At 45.6% G+C, this 19426-nt stretch overlaps 1 protein-coding gene across 1 annotated transcript; it reads left to right on the top strand.

Moving 5' to 3' along the window:
* Positions 1-853: 853 nt before the first annotated feature.
* On the top strand, positions 854-19120 carry PRDM14 (PR/SET domain 14). The gene is made up of 7 exons (XM_068984111.1): positions 854-1553; positions 2437-2490; positions 2590-2747; positions 3855-4119; positions 8846-9048; positions 13598-13699; positions 18893-19120. Exons 1-7 carry the CDS (start codon positions 854-856, stop codon positions 19118-19120), a joined length of 1710 nt encoding a protein of 569 aa, XP_068840212.1.
* The last annotated feature ends 306 nt before the right edge of the window (positions 19121-19426 follow it).

Below are 19426 nucleotides of genomic sequence, written 5' to 3'. Positions count from 1 at the left end.
GTTCTCTCCCACCTGACCTGGGGCTCGTCGTCGCCTGCTCCCGAGAGGCCACCCCGGGATCCCTAAGTCCCCAGGCGAGGTGGCGAGTTTCCCGAGGGACCTGGGGAATGTGGCGGGACTCGGCGCACGTAGGGAGCCCGTTCTGGCTCCGGAGTTGAGAGGGGAGCCGAAAGTGGCACTCACTTTCTCCACCTCCTCCTCTTCGCAGCGGGGACCGCCGGGGTCCTTGGGGTCAGACCCGGGCCTCGCAGAGGAGCGGCCTCCCGGGACCTGCAGCCGGGCTAGGGGAGCGCGACTCCCACGCGATCCGATCGGGCTTTCGGCCTTGCCCTTTCTGCTAGAGACCCAGGAGCGCCCGGAGCTGCCGCCTGCCCCCAGGCGCGGCCTAGCACTCGGCCCCCGCCCCGGTGAGAGGGGAGGTCCTGCAGCTCCGACCCACCCTGGAAAAGAGGGTGTGGAGGACAGAGAAGAGAGCGGAGGAGGGAACTTGAAGCGGATTTTGCCGGAGCCGGGTTTGGGGCGGGCGTCGAGCGTGGGTGTTGGAAAGGAGCGCTGCCAGGTCCAGGTGTCTGTAGAGGGAGCGCGAAGGCGACAGTTACCCGGAACTCGGTGTCGGACAGAATCCCGGCAGATTTTCGTTTTTATTTCGTTTGGGAGGGGGGCGGTATTTTTAATTGCTGTTTTTGTTTCGTTTGCCGGGTTGGTCTTGAGGAATCGAAGTGGGAAGTTTATCCAGTTTCTTTGGACTCGGGCAGGGGAGGCTGGGCGCGCAGGATCCGGCTTGCAGCGCCCCGCGCCCCTCACCCGGCCGCCCTTACTTTTCTGTAGACCCGCCGAGCGTCGTGGCCCGGGGATGGCCCTGCGGCCGCCGGGGGAGGCCGGACCCCAGGACAAGGGATGCTACCCGGCCGACTGGCTCCAGGGCAGCCCCCAACACCTGGCCGCCTACTACACGCCTTTCCCGCCCTACGGCCACTACGGGAACACCCTGACCGCGGCGGAGGAGGGCTTCCAACCTTTCCGGCCTCTGGAAGCCTTGGGAGCCTCCCCGGCTCTGCCCCCCTTCGGCTTCCGGACCGCGCCTCCCTTGCTGAGCCCGGGCCTGGCCCTGCCGAGGGAGCCGCTGTGCGACCTGCCCTGGTACAGCAAGCTGCCGACCTGGTACCCTGTTCCCCACCTCCCCAGGGAGGTGCCACACTTCCAAAACAGCAGTCGCGAGTTTACCGGCGCCGCCAGCGAGGACTTGGCACACACCGCCGGCCGGAGCGACAGTGGCCAGTGTTGGGGACCTGAGATTTTCGTTCCGCCGCCCCCCGTGGATGCTTCGTTGTTACCTGAGAGGCCGAAGCCCTCGCAGCTGTTATCGGGGTCCCCTAGCGAGCCCTCTGAGGATGGCGCCAAACTCGTGAACCGAGAGGGGAAGGCTTCTCGCCGCTACCACTTCACCCAGGAAGACCTGCACTTGGTTCTGTACGGGGTCATCCCCAGCCCGCAGCACTCAGCCCGCCTGCACCACGCGATCTCGGGCCTCCTGATCCCCACCGACAGCGCCGGTAAAGGTGGGCCCCAAGACGCGGGAGCCGGGGGCAACTGGAAGAGAGGTGGGAGCAGGAGGCAGAACGGGCGCTTCCAGGTGGATCCCAGGCAGTGGGAGTGCTGAAGGGGAAGGTGTGTGCTTCCATCAGAAGATAGAGGTGGGGAGGCCAGGCTCACCTCCGAAACCCTACCCGCATGACTCGTAATTTTGTTTTGCTTCCCCGGTGCCAATGCAGGAGACGCGGTTCCATCCCTGAATGGGGAAGAATCCCTGGAAAAGGCAATGACAACCCACTCCAGTGTTCTTGCCTGGAGAATCCCATGGACGGAGGAGCCTGGCGGGCTGCAGTCCATAGGGTCACAGAGTCAGACACGACTTAACGATTAAACAACAAGGTTGTCTTAAGAGAAATGGCTTATGCTGTGTGTGGGCTGATCTAGTGGGCTCAAGTTCTACCGGGATGCCCAAGGCGTCTCAGTGAGAGCCAGCTGCCATTCACTCTGAGAGTCTCCCTCCAGTCATCTGACCTTAGTCAAAATCAGCATTACCTCTGATTCTCAAGTTCCTTGAATTTGCTGCTGCTAAGCTAAGTAGCTTCAGTCGTGTCCGACTCTGTGCGACCCCAGAGAGGGCAGCTCACCAGGCTCCCCCGTCCCTGGGATTCTCCAGGCAAGAACACTGGAGTGGGTTGCCATTTCCTTCTCCTTGAATTTGCTAACGGGGGTTAATTACCACCTAACCAACTAGGGTCCTTTTGAGTCTAAAATGAGACACTGCATATGTAAAAGGAGCCGGAAGCCTCTAAGGGTCAAATGGTAAGCTCTAGAGAATGAGGAGGAAGACGGCTTTTATAATACCTTTTATCTAAAAAATAAGAATTTAATCCTGTCTTTTTCTAGGGGCTGATTCTCTTCCTCAGACTCTGGATAACGACTCCCTTCAGCTACCAGAAGGTGGGCAGGGCTCCTGGCTTGGATTTTTTTTTTTTTAACAGCAGCAAAAACAGTAGGTTTCTTCACTGGCTTTCCTTCCTACCCTGGATCTCCCGCTAGGTCTCTGCCTCCAGCAGACGAAGTTTGGTGAAGTCGCACATTTTGGGGTGTTCTGCAGTAGTCTTGTGGCCAAAGGAGTCAGGTTTGGGCCCTTTCAGGGTAAAGTGGTCAACACCAGCGAAGTCAAGACACACGGAGACAATTCCCTGATGTGGGAGGTAAATTTGTTTCTGATGGATTGTCAGAAAGTGGGGAGGAGGGTCACTGGGGATAAAGCCTGGCCTCCGGCCCTCTGGGAGAGGACACCCTCTCCCAGTAATCAGCTGTCTTGTGCTGTCTGTTTTGCAACATAAAGAGAAAAAAAGGCAACTGCAGAGCTGCTAGGGATAGCACCTCCACATGGAGTCTGTGTATCTTTTCAGTGCCTTAAGGCATTTCATCTGAAGATTAGCCCCAGAATACAAAGAGCCAATACCCTGGGTTATATTTACAGACAAAACAAATACTTTAAATATTACCGCGTGATGCTAAGAATATGTCCAAAAGGACAAAGACCAGATTTAAAATTTTTGACATCATTTGTCTCATGGGGATTTTTAAAAACAGCTACTCTTAACTCTGTATGAGGCATGATGGTAGGATTGCAGTTTGTCAGACTATCAGATTATCCTCCCTTGCCCTGAATTTTGAGGAATATACTTTAGGGAAATTATCTGAAATCCAGACTTCCCAGGATCTGTTTGTAACACCAAAGCATCAAAGACTGCAGAATTACCCACTGGAGAGAAAGAATTAAATTATATCTCCATCAATACACACGAAAACTCATTTGAGATAAACTAACAAACGAATTGGTTGTCTTGAACTGATAGAATTAAATGTAACCTCCTGTTCCCTTTGCTTCTGTTTATGAAATTAATATATGTTCACCCTAGAAACTTGGGAATCAAGTCTGGATTTCAGATAATTTTCCTTAAAGTATATTCCTCAAAATTCAGGGCAAGGGAGGATAATCTGATACAGTCTGACAAACTGCAATCCGACCATCATGCTTCATACATAGTTAAGAGTAGCTGTTTTTAAAAATCCCCATTAGAAAAATGATGTGATAAAAGTAGAAACCTTTTAAAAATGTCACACCACCTAGACAGATATCTTTCAGCTAATAAATCCATTTAGGCTTAATAATATTGATAAATAAATATATTCAAAGAGATCAAGTGTGAGATTTGAATTGTACATTTTTAATAAGTAAATTTATTTTCTATGTCAAACCAAAAGAAAAATAAAAGGTACATTTCTAAAGTTTGTTTGATTCCATTTAGATCTTTGAAGATGGTCAGTTGAGCCACTTTATTGATGGAAAAGGAGGTGCAGGGAACTGGATGTCCTATGTCAACTGTGCCCGTTTCCCGTCGGAGCAGAACCTGGTGGCAGTACAATGTCAAGGGCAGATCTTCTACGAGAGCTGCAAGGAGATCTACCAGAACCAGGAGCTCCTCGTGTGGTACGGAGATTGCTATGAGAAATTTCTGGACATTCCCGTGAGCCTCCTCAAGCAGGGGAAGCAGGCGTCTGGGTCCTCTGAAGGTGAGTGCGCACCTGTCCCTCACCCAGTGAGCTCCTCTTAGTTGAAGGACTGGGCTCTTTGCTCAGACCAGCACCTTCCTGTAGCTTCTCCACTTGCTTGTGGAACTTCTGCCTCCAAGCTCTAATGTAGAACCCCGAACTCAAGGGCATCTCTAGCCACATGAGTCTTGCTCAGCTGAAGGACGATGCCCTCCTCTTCCCAAAGCTGCTGATGCTACTGCTGGTCACCAGGATACCTTTTCTTCTACCGTTTCACCCGCTCCCAGAGAATAAAATAAAACTGAGATAAATGGATGCAGCCTCTGCCTTAGATGAGCCAGCTTCTGATTCATCTCTGCAGAGGCTCACGCAACTCAGGAAGTCACTGTTTTTTCATTAAATTTTTTTTAATTAAGCTTTTTATTTTGTATTGGAGTATGATCGATTAGATCTTCCCTGGTAGCTCCGTGGTAAAGAATCTGCCTGCAGTGCAGGAGACACAGGTTCAATCCCTGAGTCGGGAAGATTCCCAAGAGAAGGAAATGGCAACCTGCTCCAGTATTCTTGCCTGAAGAGTCCCCTTCACAGTCCATGGGGTTGAAAAGAGCTGGACACAACTCAGTGACTTAACAGCAACAGCATGGCCGATGAACAATGTTGTGATAGTCTCAGGTGGACAGCAAAGGGTCTCAGCCATACGCAGAGCACTGCTTTTCAAATGGTGACTTGCAATATGTTAATAGGGTGGGAAATCAATTTGGTGGTAGAGATCAGCATTAAAGAAGAAAAAAGAATAAGAATAAAATAGAACAGAAAATATTGATACGACTCTCACTTAAGCATTGTTTGGTGAGGCTTTTGTTTCACCTGGATGTGTGTGAACCGGGTCTCAAGTAGAAAATGTTTTTCTTACTGGGTCTCAGTCCACTTAGAGGATAATGGAGCTAGACTCTTGCTCTCCAGTTTTAGTGTTGTGTTAACATGTGGGGCCCTTTCGTAAGATGCAGATTCTCATTCCAGGCTGGGAGATTTTGCATTTCTATCAAGCTACTAGGGGATGCTGCTGCTGCTGTTCCCTGGACCAGATTTCAGTAACAGGGAGCTGGAGGACCACAAACCCACTCGCTGGGGATTTGCATTTTGAAAAAGCTCTCTGGGCGGTTGATTTTTATAACCACAAAAGCCTGGGAACCAGTCATCTCATACGTGGGACCAGACAGATGCAAATTAGTATGTGTTACCAGGTAGAAGACCATCCTGTTCTGTTAGGATAGATGTCGTAAGTAGCAGGTAAAAGAGCATGTGAATTGCATTCATCACACTGCAGTGATGGTCTGCATGCGTGTCCCCCTACTAGACTGAGACCCTTCAGGGCAGGAGACAACTGTAAACACCTTAATAGCTCCTGCTCTGAATTCCCACGTGTTTTGAAGGAAGGTGGAAGAGTAGACTAGACTGGGGAAAACTGCTTAGGGATGTGGTGAAATAAGGGATAAGTTTTGGGCTTCCCAGGTGGCACAGTGGTAAAGAATCTTCCTGCCAATGCAGGAGACTCAAGTTCCATCCCCAGGTCAGGAAGATCCCCTGGAGTAGGAAATGGCAACCCACTCTAGTATTCCTGCCTGGAAAATTGCAGGGAGAGAGGATCCTGGAGGGCTACAGTCCTTGGGCTAGCAGAGAGACACGATTAAGCATGCATGCACGCTCACCACAGTTTAGGCAGAGAGAGGCAAGACAATCCAGGCTTGGGGAATAGTGAAGCCAAGGGCAAGAATGTGTTCACCAGGGATTAAGAGGTGAACAATGAACAGTCTCTTTCTAGGGGTCAAATAATGAGGGGCTGTTGAACTATCTCCTCGGTACCCCAGCTTATGGATGGTGTGGGGATGAGGGTGAGGGGTGAGATGGCAGAATTCTCTGGGGTCTGGACTTCATAGTTGCCCCATAGTTGGCACCAAACCAAGCCTTTTTAGTCACTTCCCAAGAGATACCAAGCACTGCTGAAATAGAAGTGCCAAATGGATTTGAGAAAGATACATGCTTGACAACTCACAAAATAGAATCATTATCCTTTTGAAAAGTTATTCAGCACTATGTATCAGAGCTATTAAAATGTTCATCACCTTTGATATATCACTAATACTCTTCTGGAAATTTATCTTTAGGAAATACTCCATTAGGAAAAGCTTTGTCCACAGGGAGTTTTAATACAGCATCATTCCTATTTGTGAAAAGTCACAAACAAATGCCCAACAGTAGAATAATTTTTAAGTAAATCATAAGCAACAGGGATAAGGGCTTACAATGGTCAGTAGGGTGGGGAGAAACCCCAGCAGGTGTAGTACCTGGTGTAGTACCCCATCTGTACTACATTTCTTTCTTTTTTAAAATATTTATTTGGCTTCACTGGATCATAGTTGGGGCATGCAGGTTCTTTAGCAGAACTTGGGATCTAGTGCCTTCACCTAGGGACCGAACTCAAGTCCCTGGCATTGGAAGCACAGAGTCCTAGCCACTGGACCACCAGGGAAGCCCCTGTATTACACTTCGGAACCAAATTATATCTGGATAAATTCATGGTTTTCTGTTAATAAGAATGGTTGAGAATAGAATTAAAAGGTAAGAAAAGTCAACATTCTTCTGTCCTCTCAAAAAAAAGTTTTTGTTTTTGCGTTTTATCCAAGCCTTTTCTTGAGACTTGGTAGGAGCTTCCCCTTTAAGGTCTTGAGTGGGAGGGAAGGGCCCTATGTGGGCGGGTTATCTAGAGTTTGCAAACCCGCAGAGTGTGTGTTTTGGGCGGGGGGGTGGGGGGTGGGGAATGTGTAGATAGTTCTTAATCACTACCAAACTCTATCTAAAGAGTTGTCTAGGTGGGGCAGAAAGCATCATTTTCAGTTTTAGGAAACCATTTGGCTAAAAAAAATTGAGATGGGAGGGAGGAGGAAGGAAAGGAAACAGGACAAAATTAGGTTAAGATAAAATTTCCAAGAACCTGAGCCGAAAACGTAGGCGGCTGAAGCCTAATTAGTAAGGGTGCTGTGTCATTTCTGCCTAAGTGGTGGTTCTTATGCAAATTGACTATTGTGCCCCTATTCTGAATTTTGTGTGCCTTCGGGCTTTAATTTGTAAAGACCCGCTGACCCTGTCTTCTAGACAACCCCCTTCCCACCCCGGAAGCTGGAAGGCCAGGTATTTCTAACCAATGAAAATTCTAGCTTCGAGCAAAAACCGTCCCAGCGGGGAGGTTCTGAGAGTATTAGCACCTCAATGAAAGCGATAGACGAGACTTGAGCAATGGATCGTCCTGGGGCTGGTGGCTGCCTTCCTGCTTACTTACTTAATAAATAAGATGATTTCTTTCCTTAGCCACCTGTTAAATGTGCCCAGGATGCGGTTGTTGACTAACAAAGCCCCCAGTGGATAGCTTTCCTGCTGTCCCCAAGCTAACTAAAAAATTTCCACCTACAGGCTTGCATATACTCAGTCCTGGCTACTCTCTGCCTCCCTGGGGCAGAGGCAATGAGGTTTCATTGATGCATTCATAGTCAAAACCACTTGATCCTCTGGAATCCAAAGTGTCCTCAGCAGGAACGCTTTTGTAGGTGGCCCGGGTCCTTCCCTTTCTCACCCCAACACATAGACACCCCTGAGCCTGCCATCTCCTTTGCTAGCTTTGGCTGCACCTTCTCTAACCTCTCCCCCACCTCTCTCCTCCTCTGATGAAAACGGATTTACCTTTCTCAGTCTTGTCTGTCACTCAGTGATAGTGCCACTTGTTGGTTTGAACTCAGTGTTAGGGTTAAATTAGTCATCATAATAATCCCATGTTTTAGTTCTGGAATCTTCCCCAAAAGCTCAGAGAAATGAATTGTTAGCTAAAAGGGTACCTAAGTCTTTGTACGTGGGATCCAGTGGAGCAGCACTTAATGAAGCCTGGGAAGAAGCTCTGGGTGCCCATCAAGGCCCCCAAAGGGTGAACTGCTTGAACTTGTAGCTCAGTCTGTTCTGAAAAGCACAAATACAACAGCTGTTTGGTACATGAACCTTGTAACACAGGCCAGTTAGGAAGTAACTATAGGACAGACCTGCTCATAAATAGGGCTGGAGGAAGGGCGTCTTCAATAAATATATTTCAGGAACAAAAAGGAAAAGGAACCTATAGATTAAGACATTGAAGAGACGTAGTAACTGTGGACAACATGTAGACTTTGAATCCTAAACTGAACCAACTGACTGAAAAATAAACAAACATAAGTGCATGCATGTGTATTATAAACAAATATATATGTGTTTCTATCTATTAAGGAATAAGGGTTTGACAATTAGGTATGACAGTGGCTTTATGGTTATGCTTTTCAAAAAGTTGTTATCAGGGACTTGCCTGGCAGTCCAGTGGTTAAGACTGCACTTCCACAGCAGGGGACACGAGTTCGATCCCTGGTTGGGGAACTAAGATCCCACATGCCGCCCTGCCCCCCCCAAGAAAGTCATTATCCATTAAAGATTGTGGGCTAAGGTGTTTATGAAACAAATGAGAAATCGGTATTAAAAGTAATCCACTGGGGGAGGTGATGTGAGTCAGTCACTGTCAAAGCCTGGTGTTTGGGCCCAAGAGTGTTTATTCTATTATTTTGACTTTGGTATTTGTTTAAAACTTTGTAATAAAAGGTTGTAACAGACCGTCCTGATGAAAGTAAGAATGAGGGAAGGTAGCTGACCAAGCCACCTTTCCCCCTGTGTTTGACAGAGTCTGCGGAAGGGTACAGGTGTGAAAGATGTGGCAAGGTGTTCACCTACAAATACTACAGGGACAAGCATCTGAAGTACACGCCTTGTGTGGACAAGGGTGACAGGAAATTTCCCTGTTCTTTATGCAAACGATCCTTTGAGAAGAGAGACCGGCTCCGGATCCACATCCTTCACGTTCATGAGAAGCATCGGCCTCACAAGGTAAGACTTAGGGCAGCGACCCATCTCTCTCCAGCACTCTGCTTTCATGCTTATTCCCCAAACCCCTGGGTGCACCCTGAGGGCCTCCTGGGCGCAAATTACTGGAACGGGAGGATGGGACCGGGTCTCTGAAGGAAGTGACAGTACTGTGAAAGGGCAGACATGGACTGAATGTGATGGTCCATGGACCAAGATACGATGCCTGAGTGTTGAAGCTGGCGGATGCATGGCAGACAGGGGCAGAAGGTGGTGTCTTTCTACATGTGGACCATGAAAGGCCTCATAGACAGGTGGCCGTGAGCAGAACCTAGGACTGTGGAAGTGTCTGGTTTATTTGGAGGTGGGGTTGATTGGGGGTTGGGGGGAGGGTTGAGACATCCCAGCTGGGAAAGACCTTGGCCTGTGGTTTTATGTAACTACACCTTGTTCCATAATGTGTTCAAGCATTTTTTTTTAATGTTTTATTGAAGCATAGTTGATTTACAATGTTGTATTAATTTCTGCTATACAGCAGTGACTCAGTTATATGCATATATACATTTGTTTTCATATCATTTTCCATTATGGTTTATCATAGGATATTAAATATAGTTCCCCTTCCCATACAGTAGGACTGTGTTGTCCATCCATCCTATATATACTAGGTTGCATCTGCTATTCCCAAACTCCCAGTCCTTCCCTCCCCCACCCTCTTCTCCGTTGGCAACCGTAAGGACCTCGGTGTCTGTGAGCCTGTTTCTGTTTTGTAGATAACTTCATTTGTGTCATATTTTAGATTCCACATAGTAGTGATATCATATGACATTTGTCTTCCGCTTCTGACTTTCTTTGCTTAGTATGATAATCTCTAGGTCCAATGTACAGGCATATTGATAGTTACGGGCATGGTCGAAAGGCTGGATGGCTTTTGTGCCATGTCAGGGACTTTGTAAGGAAGAAAGAAACCGTGCATTGGGGAGCCATTGTCTACCATTCTGGATATGTGGTGGCTCTGCCAGACTTGGTGCAAGACAGTGCTGACTACCACTGGTCTTAATTAGGGTAAAGAGGATGCGGCTTGGGTACAGACCGACAGATTCAAATTAGACTTCAGTGCTGTCAGCCAGCCCCACTTTTCTTCATTTGAAGAAATAAAACGGCTCTTGTCTCTCCCCTTCTGTTCACAGCAAAGCTCCTGGAAATATCACAATCACTGTGTTATATACAACTGTAAAATCTGAGTATTTTTACAATTATCTCAAATTGTTTTTGTAAATCTAAGAATATTTTAAATTATTAAGACAGTGAAATCATTTCTCACCTTTTGTTGTTCGGTTGCTCAGTCATGGCCAACTCTTTGCAACCCCATAGACTGCGGCACACCAGGCTTCCCTGTCCTCCGCTATCTCCCAGAGTTTGCTCAAACTCATGTCCATTGAGTCAATGATAGCATCCAACCATCTCATCCTCTGTTGCCCCCTTCTCCTCCTGCTGCCCTCAATCTTTCCTGGCATCAGCATCAGGGTCTTTTCCAATGAGTCTGCTTTTTGCATCAGGTGGCCAAAGTATTGGAGCTTCACCTTTAGCATCAGTCCGTCCAGTGAATATTCAGGGTTGATTTCCATTAGGATTGACTGGTTTGATCTCCTTGCAGTCCAAGGAACTCTCAAGAGTCTTCTCCAGCACCACAATTCAAAAGCATCAGTTCTTTGGTGCTCAGCCTTCTTTATTCTCAGCTATAGATTGGCAGAGTAAAAAGTTATACTGTCCAGTATTCTACATGTAAATCAATAGGGACTTGAGACCACTAGATATGCTATGGCCTTAAGTTATTTTACGTATAATTTTTTTCTATATGTGTATATATTTTTAATACACTTGGGGTCATACTGATGTTATATACTTAACAAATCCATTGTTTTGTGCATTTCCCCCCAGTATGGCTGCAGTGAACAATATTATATATAAATCACTCTGTTTTTCATTTCTGATTATTTCTTTGGGGTACGGTCCTAGAAGTAGAAAGATTGAGTCAAAGGTACAATTTTAAGGCACTTGATTTAAGGTACCACACACCTTCCCAGACAGTCCAACCAGCTGGGTTTGCAGTGTATGTACTCAGTAACCCCAGGTCTCCCACAATAATATTATCCTTCTTATGTTCACATTTTTTTAGATGGAAAATGGTATCTTGCTTGGCTTTGCATCTTTGTTATTTATGAGGTTTACATTTTAAAATATATTTTCTGAGACCTCCCCTGGTGGTTCAGTGATTAAGATCAACAGTAATCTAAAAAATAAAATAAGATATATTTTCTTGGCTAGTTTGTATTTGTCTTGTGGTTTGTCAATTTATGTCTGAAATTTTGACAGAATGTATTAAATATTTCTTTCTTCTTTCCTTCCTTTTTTTTCACCCCTGCCTGCTTTGTAGTCAGTAAGAGACAAAGTATTCTTTCTATCTGAAGGCACAGATCCTAAGCTCAGAGGAGTTCTCCTGCACTTTCGGGCTTTCTTTTTCAGCCTGCAGAATCTTAGTTCCCCAAATAGGGACTGAACCTCTACCCCTGCTGTGGAAGCTTGGAGTCCTCACCACTGTACCACCAGGGAAGGCCCTCTCGTACTTTCCTTGGCCATTATCTATCTTCCATTTTTGTTCTCTTCCTTTAGCCAAATGTTAGGTTGAATCCACTTCTCTGTACTTATTAAACCTTAATTCTTTTTCATCAGCATTCTCTGAGAGTTCTCAGCCTTCATTTTTATGTCATGCTTCAGTCTTTAGCAGTCAACTGAGCCTATTGAATACAGCATTTCATTCTGTGCATTTTCATTGGTTATTTTTAATTTCCAAGAACAGGTTCATGTTCTAATCGCTTCCCTTTCATTTAAAACTGATCTGTTCTTTTTGCAATGTTAACTTCAACATCTGACTATTTTTGCTTTAGTAATGACAATATGGGCTTCCCTTGTGGCTCAGCTGGTAAAGAATCCACCTGCAATGCAGGAGATCTGGGTTCCGTCCCTGGGTTGGGAAGATCTCCTGGAGAAGAGAAAGGCTACCCACTCTGGTACTATAGTCTTGGAGAATTCCTTGGACTGTGTAGTTCACGGGGTCACAGATTTGGACATGACTGAGTGACCTTCATTTTCAATGTCAATACATGCTCCTTATTCAAACTTCAAGTAGTAAAGAAAAATTAGAGAAGATTTTTAAAATCCACCCCGAAATCCCACCATCTAAAAATACCTAGGTTCATTTGCAGAGACGTGGATAGACCTAGAGACTGTCGAATAGAGTGAAGTAAGTCGGAAAGAGAAAAACAGACATAATATCGCTTATGTGTGGAATCTAGAAAAATGGTTCAAATAAACCTATTTTTGCAAAGCAGACATGCATACCAAAGGGGGAAGGGGGGGTGGACTGGGAGATTGGGATTGACATTATACACTACTATGTATAAAATAGATACTCATGAAAACCTATTGTGTAGCACAGGGAACTCAGTGCTCTGGGGTGACCTAAATGGGAAAGAAATCCAAACAAGAGGATGTATATATATATATGTGTGCACATAGACACGTGTGACTGATTCATATTGCTGTACAGCAGAAACTAACAAAACAGTGCAAAGCAACTCTACTCCAATATAAATTGTTAAAATAAATAAGTTAAGTAAATAAAAATAATAAAAATAGCCAGGCTACCATGTGTGCCCATAAGGACACCTGTGGAAGAGAGTCCAGAAACACAGTTTCTTTTACCTGGTTCAGAATTCCTGAGATCAGACAGGAGTCATCAGAGTCCAGGACACAGAGAAATGATGCATGCCTGTCATTCCTGCAGCAGTTCATGCCTGCCGTTCCTGCAGCAGGTCATGCCTGCCGTTCCTGCAGCAGGTCATGCCTGCCGTTCCTGCAGCAGGTGGCTGTACTGCTTGCTCTCACTGACCACCCCCCCATTGCCCTTTTCTTTGTAGGTGCATGTTTTGCGTCATCTGCCACCTGTATTGCCACTTGGATCTACATATCTGTCCCCACTCCCATGAGGTTTTTACCCCTTGTCTCTAGCAGAGTGTTGAGAGGTTCTCTTAAATACTTGGTGAATTCATTGCTGAGGGCTTGCAATTTCCTCCCAGCCTTGTGAGAAAGGCAGGGCAAGTATTTTACCCATGAGGAAAACTGAGCAAAGACTCCGAGTTTAACTGATTTGTTCTGGTCACACAGCTACCTGTTGACAGAGCAGGACAGAGTCAGGCCTCTGTTACCCACCAGGGTCATATATCTAGGCAGCTAACGTCCAAAGACTTTCGAGGAAAGGCTTGGAGCCACAGCGCTGAGTAGGCTGTGGACCAGAATGTGGTGTCGGATTCTTCCCCAGAGTCCTGTGATGCCCTCACCTGTCTCAGCTAGACCCTCAGCCTGCGGCTGCTCGATCCTCTGCCCACAGATGAGCACAGAATGAATACAGCAGTCCTCCCCCAGTCACCACCGCCCGAGATCAACATAACGGTGAAGTTAACTCCTTAGGGGGAAAATGTGGATTCAGCTCTATTTCTCTTTTCTGTCCTAGTGTTCTACATGCGGGAAGTGTTTCTCTCAATCTTCCAGTCTAAACAAACACATGAGAGTCCACTCTGGAGACAGACCCTACCACTGTGTGTATTGTACTAAGGTAAATGGAACCTTCCTTTTTTTTTGCCCCACCCCACGCAGTGCACCGCACACAGCATGTGGGATCTTAGTTTGCCGACCAGGGATCAATCTCATGTTCCTGCAGTGGAAGGGCAGAGTCTTAACCACTAAACTGCCGGGGAAGTCTCAGTGGAATCTTCTTTTAAGGAATCTGCCTTGAGCCCTGTTTGGGTGTCCATGGATAAGAACTTACAGAATAAACCCTGGCTTATAATGAGTCCCTGGTAAATTAATTCATCATTAGTTTCCACCCCAGATTATATTCATGTTTGCTTACAATGATCAGATACAACCTACTATCGCCAAATTGGCACTTAAGGCATTTGTTATGAAATGGACCCTAAATTTATAATATTCCAATGATAAACAGACATGAAGTACAGACTGCCTTTTTTTTTTTTAAGATACACACTCTTAAGTTTTGCTCATCTTGGTTTCCAGAGCACTTTTGCTGAAGTAGCATCTAATCTTGTTAAACAGAATATTAATTTATAAAAATGAAGAGACAAATATATCGTGGTTAGGGGTTGCTGGGGTTGGGAACAAAAGTTGCTGGGTTAGCTTTAAAAATACTATACCAAAACATCTCATGTCCTATTTTGATAAGGTACATCTGGGCTGTCCAATGTTATCCATTAGCCATATGTGGCTATTTAATTTACTAAAAATGAAATAAAATTGAAAATTTAGTAACATGGTGGCACTGGCCACATTTCAGGTGCTCAACAGTCCCACCATTGATGGCTGGCAACCACCACACTGGCACGGATATAACATTTCCATCATTTTAGAAAATCTTATTGGATACGCTGGAATCTGCTATTTCTATCATCAAGCCATTTATTTTTAAAAAATAATGTAGCCATGAAATATAGTCTCTATTAGGGTGACTTTTAAACTTCCAAAAGAGGAATAAAACTACCTGGCTTAGGGAAACAGACACCACCAAAGAAACTGTGTCAATAGAATGGAAATAATCAGTGTAGCAAATTGGGGCTAAGACATAACTAGACAGTGTGCAGCTAGCACAGACCTAAGGAGGGTGGCTCTGAATTTGTCTGGACGGGGACTCTATCCTGAGAGATCAATGATCTGCCAGATTTCCAGAGCAGGCTCAAAATATCCCACCTCTTCCTGGCGTTCTAATTCTGATCCTCACCTTGAATTGCTGGCTAATCTGGGAATGAGAGATGCCCAGAGGGGTGTCTCAATGCACTTGGGTCATAAATGAGCTGTTTGGTGTTCTGATTTTTTTTTTTAGCTAGTTAGGTAGTTGGTTTTGGCTCTGCTGGGTCTTCGTGGCTGCACAGGCTTTTCTCTAGTTGTGGCAAGCAGGGCCTACTCTCTAGAAGTTCACAGGCTTCTCCTTGCAGTGGCTTCTCTTGTTGCAGGGCACAGGCTCTAGGGCTCACAAGCTTCAGTAGTTGCAGCCCATGGGCTCAATAATTGCAACTTCCAGGCTCTAGGGAACAGGCTCAGTAGTGTGGCGCACAGGCTTAGTTACTCCTAGGCATGTGGCATCTTCCCAGACCAGCAATCAAACCTACGTCTCCTGCATTTGGCAGACAGAACTCTTTACCACTGAGCCATAGGGAAGCCCTGAGGTTCTGACTTCTAGTTAGACTCCTGTCACCTGAGGTGGAGGCTGTCCTCATCTGGGTGTCCTAGGCACGTACACCTTGTGCTCCTTAGTGAGCAGTGGTGCAGCCCCACATGGACCCAGGCCTGAAACTCCAGGGTCACTGGTTTAACCTGGTGTTTTGTATCACTGTCAGCAGACTCCCAGATTGGCGTCATTACATCTCTAATACATACTTGAAAGTGACAAAGGTCAGAGCAGAGTATTGAAATGAATTAGGGGAAAGGGTGTAAGTAAGGGAAAGAAAAGAAATGGCCATGTAAAAACAGCAAAGCACTTGTGAACCTAAAATAGTAGAACTACTCTGGAAAGCTGTTTGGCAGTTTAAGAGCTAAACTTGTAACAACCATTCAGCCCAGCAATTGCTCTCCTGGGCATTTATCCCAGAGCAATGAAAGTTTATGTGTTCATGCTAAAACCTGTACACAAATATTAACAGCAGCTTTAGTCATAGAAACCTCAAACTGGAAATAACTCAGATACCGTTCCACGGGTAGGTGATTAAACAGACTGGAACATCCACACCATGGAGTTCTTCTCAGCAATCAAAATGGGCGAGCTGGGACTTCTCTGGTGGTCCAGTGGGAAAGAATCCACCTGCCAGGGTAGGAGACACGGGAACGATCCCTGATCGAGGAAGATCCCATATGTTGCGGAGCAACTAAGCCTGTGTGCCCGAAACGTTGAGCCTGTGCTATATAGCTGAAAAGCCGCAACTAGTGAGCCTACGTGCCACAAAAGGGCCTCGCAGCAACAAAGAACAGCACAGCCAGAATAAATAAATAATTTTTTAAAACAAAGGATGAGCTGTTGTACATGAAAGAACTTGTGTGAGTCTGCAAAAAAAAATTCTGCGGGGAACTGCCAGTCCCCAAAGGTTACATATTGTATGCTTCCATGTACAAACATTCTCAAAATAATAAAATTACAGAAATGGAGAACAGATTAGTGATTGCAATGGCTTAAAAGTAGGCGTGGGAGGGAACTATGTGTGCCTGTCACAGGGTGACATGAGGGTCCTTGTGATGGAAATGTTCTGTTCAGTTCAGTCCAGTCGCTCAGTCACGTGTGACCCTTTGCAACCTCGTGGACTGCAGCATGCCATGCTTCCCTGTCCATCACGAACTCCTGCAACTTACTCAAACTCATGTCCATTGAGTCGGTGATGCCATCCAACCATCTCATCCTCTGTCGTCCCCTTCTCCTCCCACCTTCAATCTTTCCCAGCATCAGGGTCTTTGCCAATGAGTCACTGCTTCGCATCAGGTGGCCAAAGTATTGGAGTTTCAGCTTCAGCATCAGTCCTTCCAATGAATATTCAGGAATGATTTAACTTTAGGGTGGAATGGCTGGATCTCCTTGCAGTCCAAGGGACTCTCAAGAGTCTTCTCCAATACCACAGTTCAAAAGCATCAATTCTTCGGTGCTCAGCTTTCTTTATAGTATAGTCCAACTCTCACATCCATACAAGACAACTGGAAAAACCACAGCTTTGACTAGATGGACCTTTGTTGGCAAAGTAATATCTCTGCTTTTTAATATGCTGTCTAGGTTGGTCATAACTTTTCTTCCAAGGAGCAAGGGTCTTTTAATTTCATGGCTGCAGTCACCATCTGCAGTGATCTTGGAGGCCCCCAAAATAAAGTCTCTCACTGTTTCCATTGTTTCCCCATCTGTTTGCCATAAAGTGATGGGACCAGATGCCATGATCTTAGTTTTCTGAATGTTGAGTTTTAAGCCAGCTTTTTCACTCTCCTCTTTCACTTTGATCAAGAGGCTCTTTAGTTCCTCTTCACTTTCTGCCATAAGGGTGGCATCCTCTGCATATATGAGGTTATTGATATTTTCTCCTGGCAATCTTGATTCCAGCTTGTGCTTCATCGAGCCCAGCATTTCACATGATGTACTCTGTATAGAAGTTGTATAAGCAGGGTGACAATATACAGCCTTGATATACTCCTTTCCCAATTTGGAACCAGTCTGTTGTTCCATGTCTGGTTCTAACTGTTGCTTCTTGACCCACATACAGATTTCTCAAGAGGCAGGTCAGGTGGTCTGATATTCCCATCTCTCTCAGAATTTTCCACAGTTTCTTGTGATCCACATAGTCAAAGGCTTTGGCATAAAATAAAGCAGAAATAGATGTTTTTCTGGAACTCTCTTGCTTTTTTGATGATCCAATGGATGTTGGCAATTTGATCTCTGGTTCCTCTGCCTTTTCTAAAACCAGCTTGAACATCTGGAAGTTCACGGTTCACGTATTGCTGAAGTCTGGCTTGGAGAATTTTGAGCATTACTTTCCTAGCGTGTGAGATGAGTGCAATTGTGCAGTAGTTTGAGCATTATTTGGCATTTCCTTTCTTGGGGATTGGAATGAAAACTGACCTTTTCCAGTCCTGTGGCCACTGCTGAGTTTTCCAAATTTGCTGGTATATTGTGTGCAGCACTTTCACAGCATCATCTTTTAGGATATGAAATAACTAACTGGAATTCTATCACCTCCACTAGCTTTGTTTGTAGCGATGCTTTCTAAGGCCCCCTTGACTTTGCATTCCTGGATGTCTGGCTCTAGATGAGTGATCACACCATCGTGATTATCTGGGTCATGAAGATCTTTTTTGTTTAGTTCTTCTGTGTATTCCTGCCACCTCTTCTTAATATCTTCTGCTTCTGCTAGATCTATACCATTTCTGTCCTTTATTGTGCCCAACTTTGCATGAAATATTCCCTTGGTGTCTCTAATTTTCTTGACTCTTTCAATGTCAACATCCTGATTGTGATATTGTCCTATAGTTGTAAGATACAACCATTGGAGAAACTGGGTAAAGGGTACCCAGAATCTCTATTGTTTCTTCTAACTGCACATGAATCACTATTACTCTAAAAGTTTAGCTAAAAAAAAAAAAGAAGAAACCGATAAGGTACCCATGTATGCAAAGACAGTGGCCAGTGTTAGCAATTCCTTCCACAATGCAAATCATCCTGGAGGGTGATCTCAGTACCATCTGCTTAAATGCAGCTGACTTCTTACCCAAAAGAGTTTACTCATCAGGTCAACCTGCATATTTGACTAGACACCCAGGTGATCTTAGCCATTGAAGGGCCACTGTTGTAACCAGTGGCATGTCCATCATGTCCTTTTTTTACTAAGGCTACTCCTGGTGACCAAGAATGCCCTATAGCATTAAAGCCTAGGATTTGTTGACTGGAGAACTAAACGGCAATATCAGGACCAGTGGGGGCTTCTAAGGTGGCTCAGGGGTAAAGGATCCGCCTGCCAGTGTAGGAAATATGGGTTCAATCCCTGGGTCATGAAGATCCCCTGGAAGAGGAAATGGCAGCCCATTCTAGTATTCTTGCCTGGAGAATCCCAGGGACAGAAAAGGCTGGTGGGCTACAGTCCATGGGGTCACAAAAGAGTCGGACACAACTTTGCAGCTAAACAACACCAAGGATCAGTCACAATGAAATTAACTCTTTTGTTTCATTGATGGATGGCGTTTTATTTTTTCCTCTGCTTTCTGTCCTCTGCAGAAATTCACTGCCTCCAGTATACTCCGCACGCATATCAGGCAGCACTCGGGGGAGAAGCCCTTCAAATGCAAGTACTGTGGTAAATCTTTTGCATCGCACGCTGCTCACGACAGCCATGTCCGGCGCTCGCACAGGGAGGATGACGGCTCTCCCTGTAACCCCTGTGGAAAAACCTTCTCGGATCAAGAAGCCTTCCACTCCCACATGAAGTCTCATGAAGACTGCTAGCCCTCCGAGAGTCTGAAGACAAGGCCTCTAGATGTGTCTTGATGTTTCTTGTGTTCATGGGTATATCTCACAAACCAGTGGTAGTTATATTGAGATGAGGAACAGAATAATGGAACTGACCGAGCAGTAGAATTTACCAGATTTATTAAGTCTGTAGTTTTAACAGCTTTTGCAGGAATGATTTATCACAGTTTCTCACAAGAATGGAGTTTGGGTGCATTCACCTAGAAGGAGTGAAAGGCAGATGGTTTACAGTGCTTAAAGGTCTGGAAACACATCAGCCCTGAAAGGGACTGTTTCATTTCA

Source organism: Capricornis sumatraensis, chromosome 11 (genome assembly GCF_032405125.1).
Source record: "Capricornis sumatraensis isolate serow.1 chromosome 11, serow.2, whole genome shotgun sequence".
NCBI classification, from domain to species: domain Eukaryota; kingdom Metazoa; phylum Chordata; class Mammalia; order Artiodactyla; family Bovidae; genus Capricornis; species Capricornis sumatraensis.
Note: the sequence above shows the minus strand (reverse complement) of the source record. Positions and strands in the feature narration are given on the sequence as shown.

What these genes read in the sequence shown, in the direction of transcription:
- PRDM14 (XM_068984111.1), top strand. Translation starts at nt 854, where the DNA reads ATGGCCCTGCGGCCGCCGGGGGAGGCCGGACCCCAGGACAAGGGATGC. An exon ending in CTCCCTTCAGCTACCAGAAG is followed by an intron (nt 2,491 to 2,589) that starts GTGGGCAGGGCT and finishes ATCTCCCGCTAG; the next exon opens with GTCTCTGCCTCCAGCAGACG. An exon ending in GGCGTCTGGGTCCTCTGAAG is followed by an intron (nt 4,120 to 8,845) that starts GTGAGTGCGCAC and finishes TGTGTTTGACAG; the next exon opens with AGTCTGCGGAAGGGTACAGG.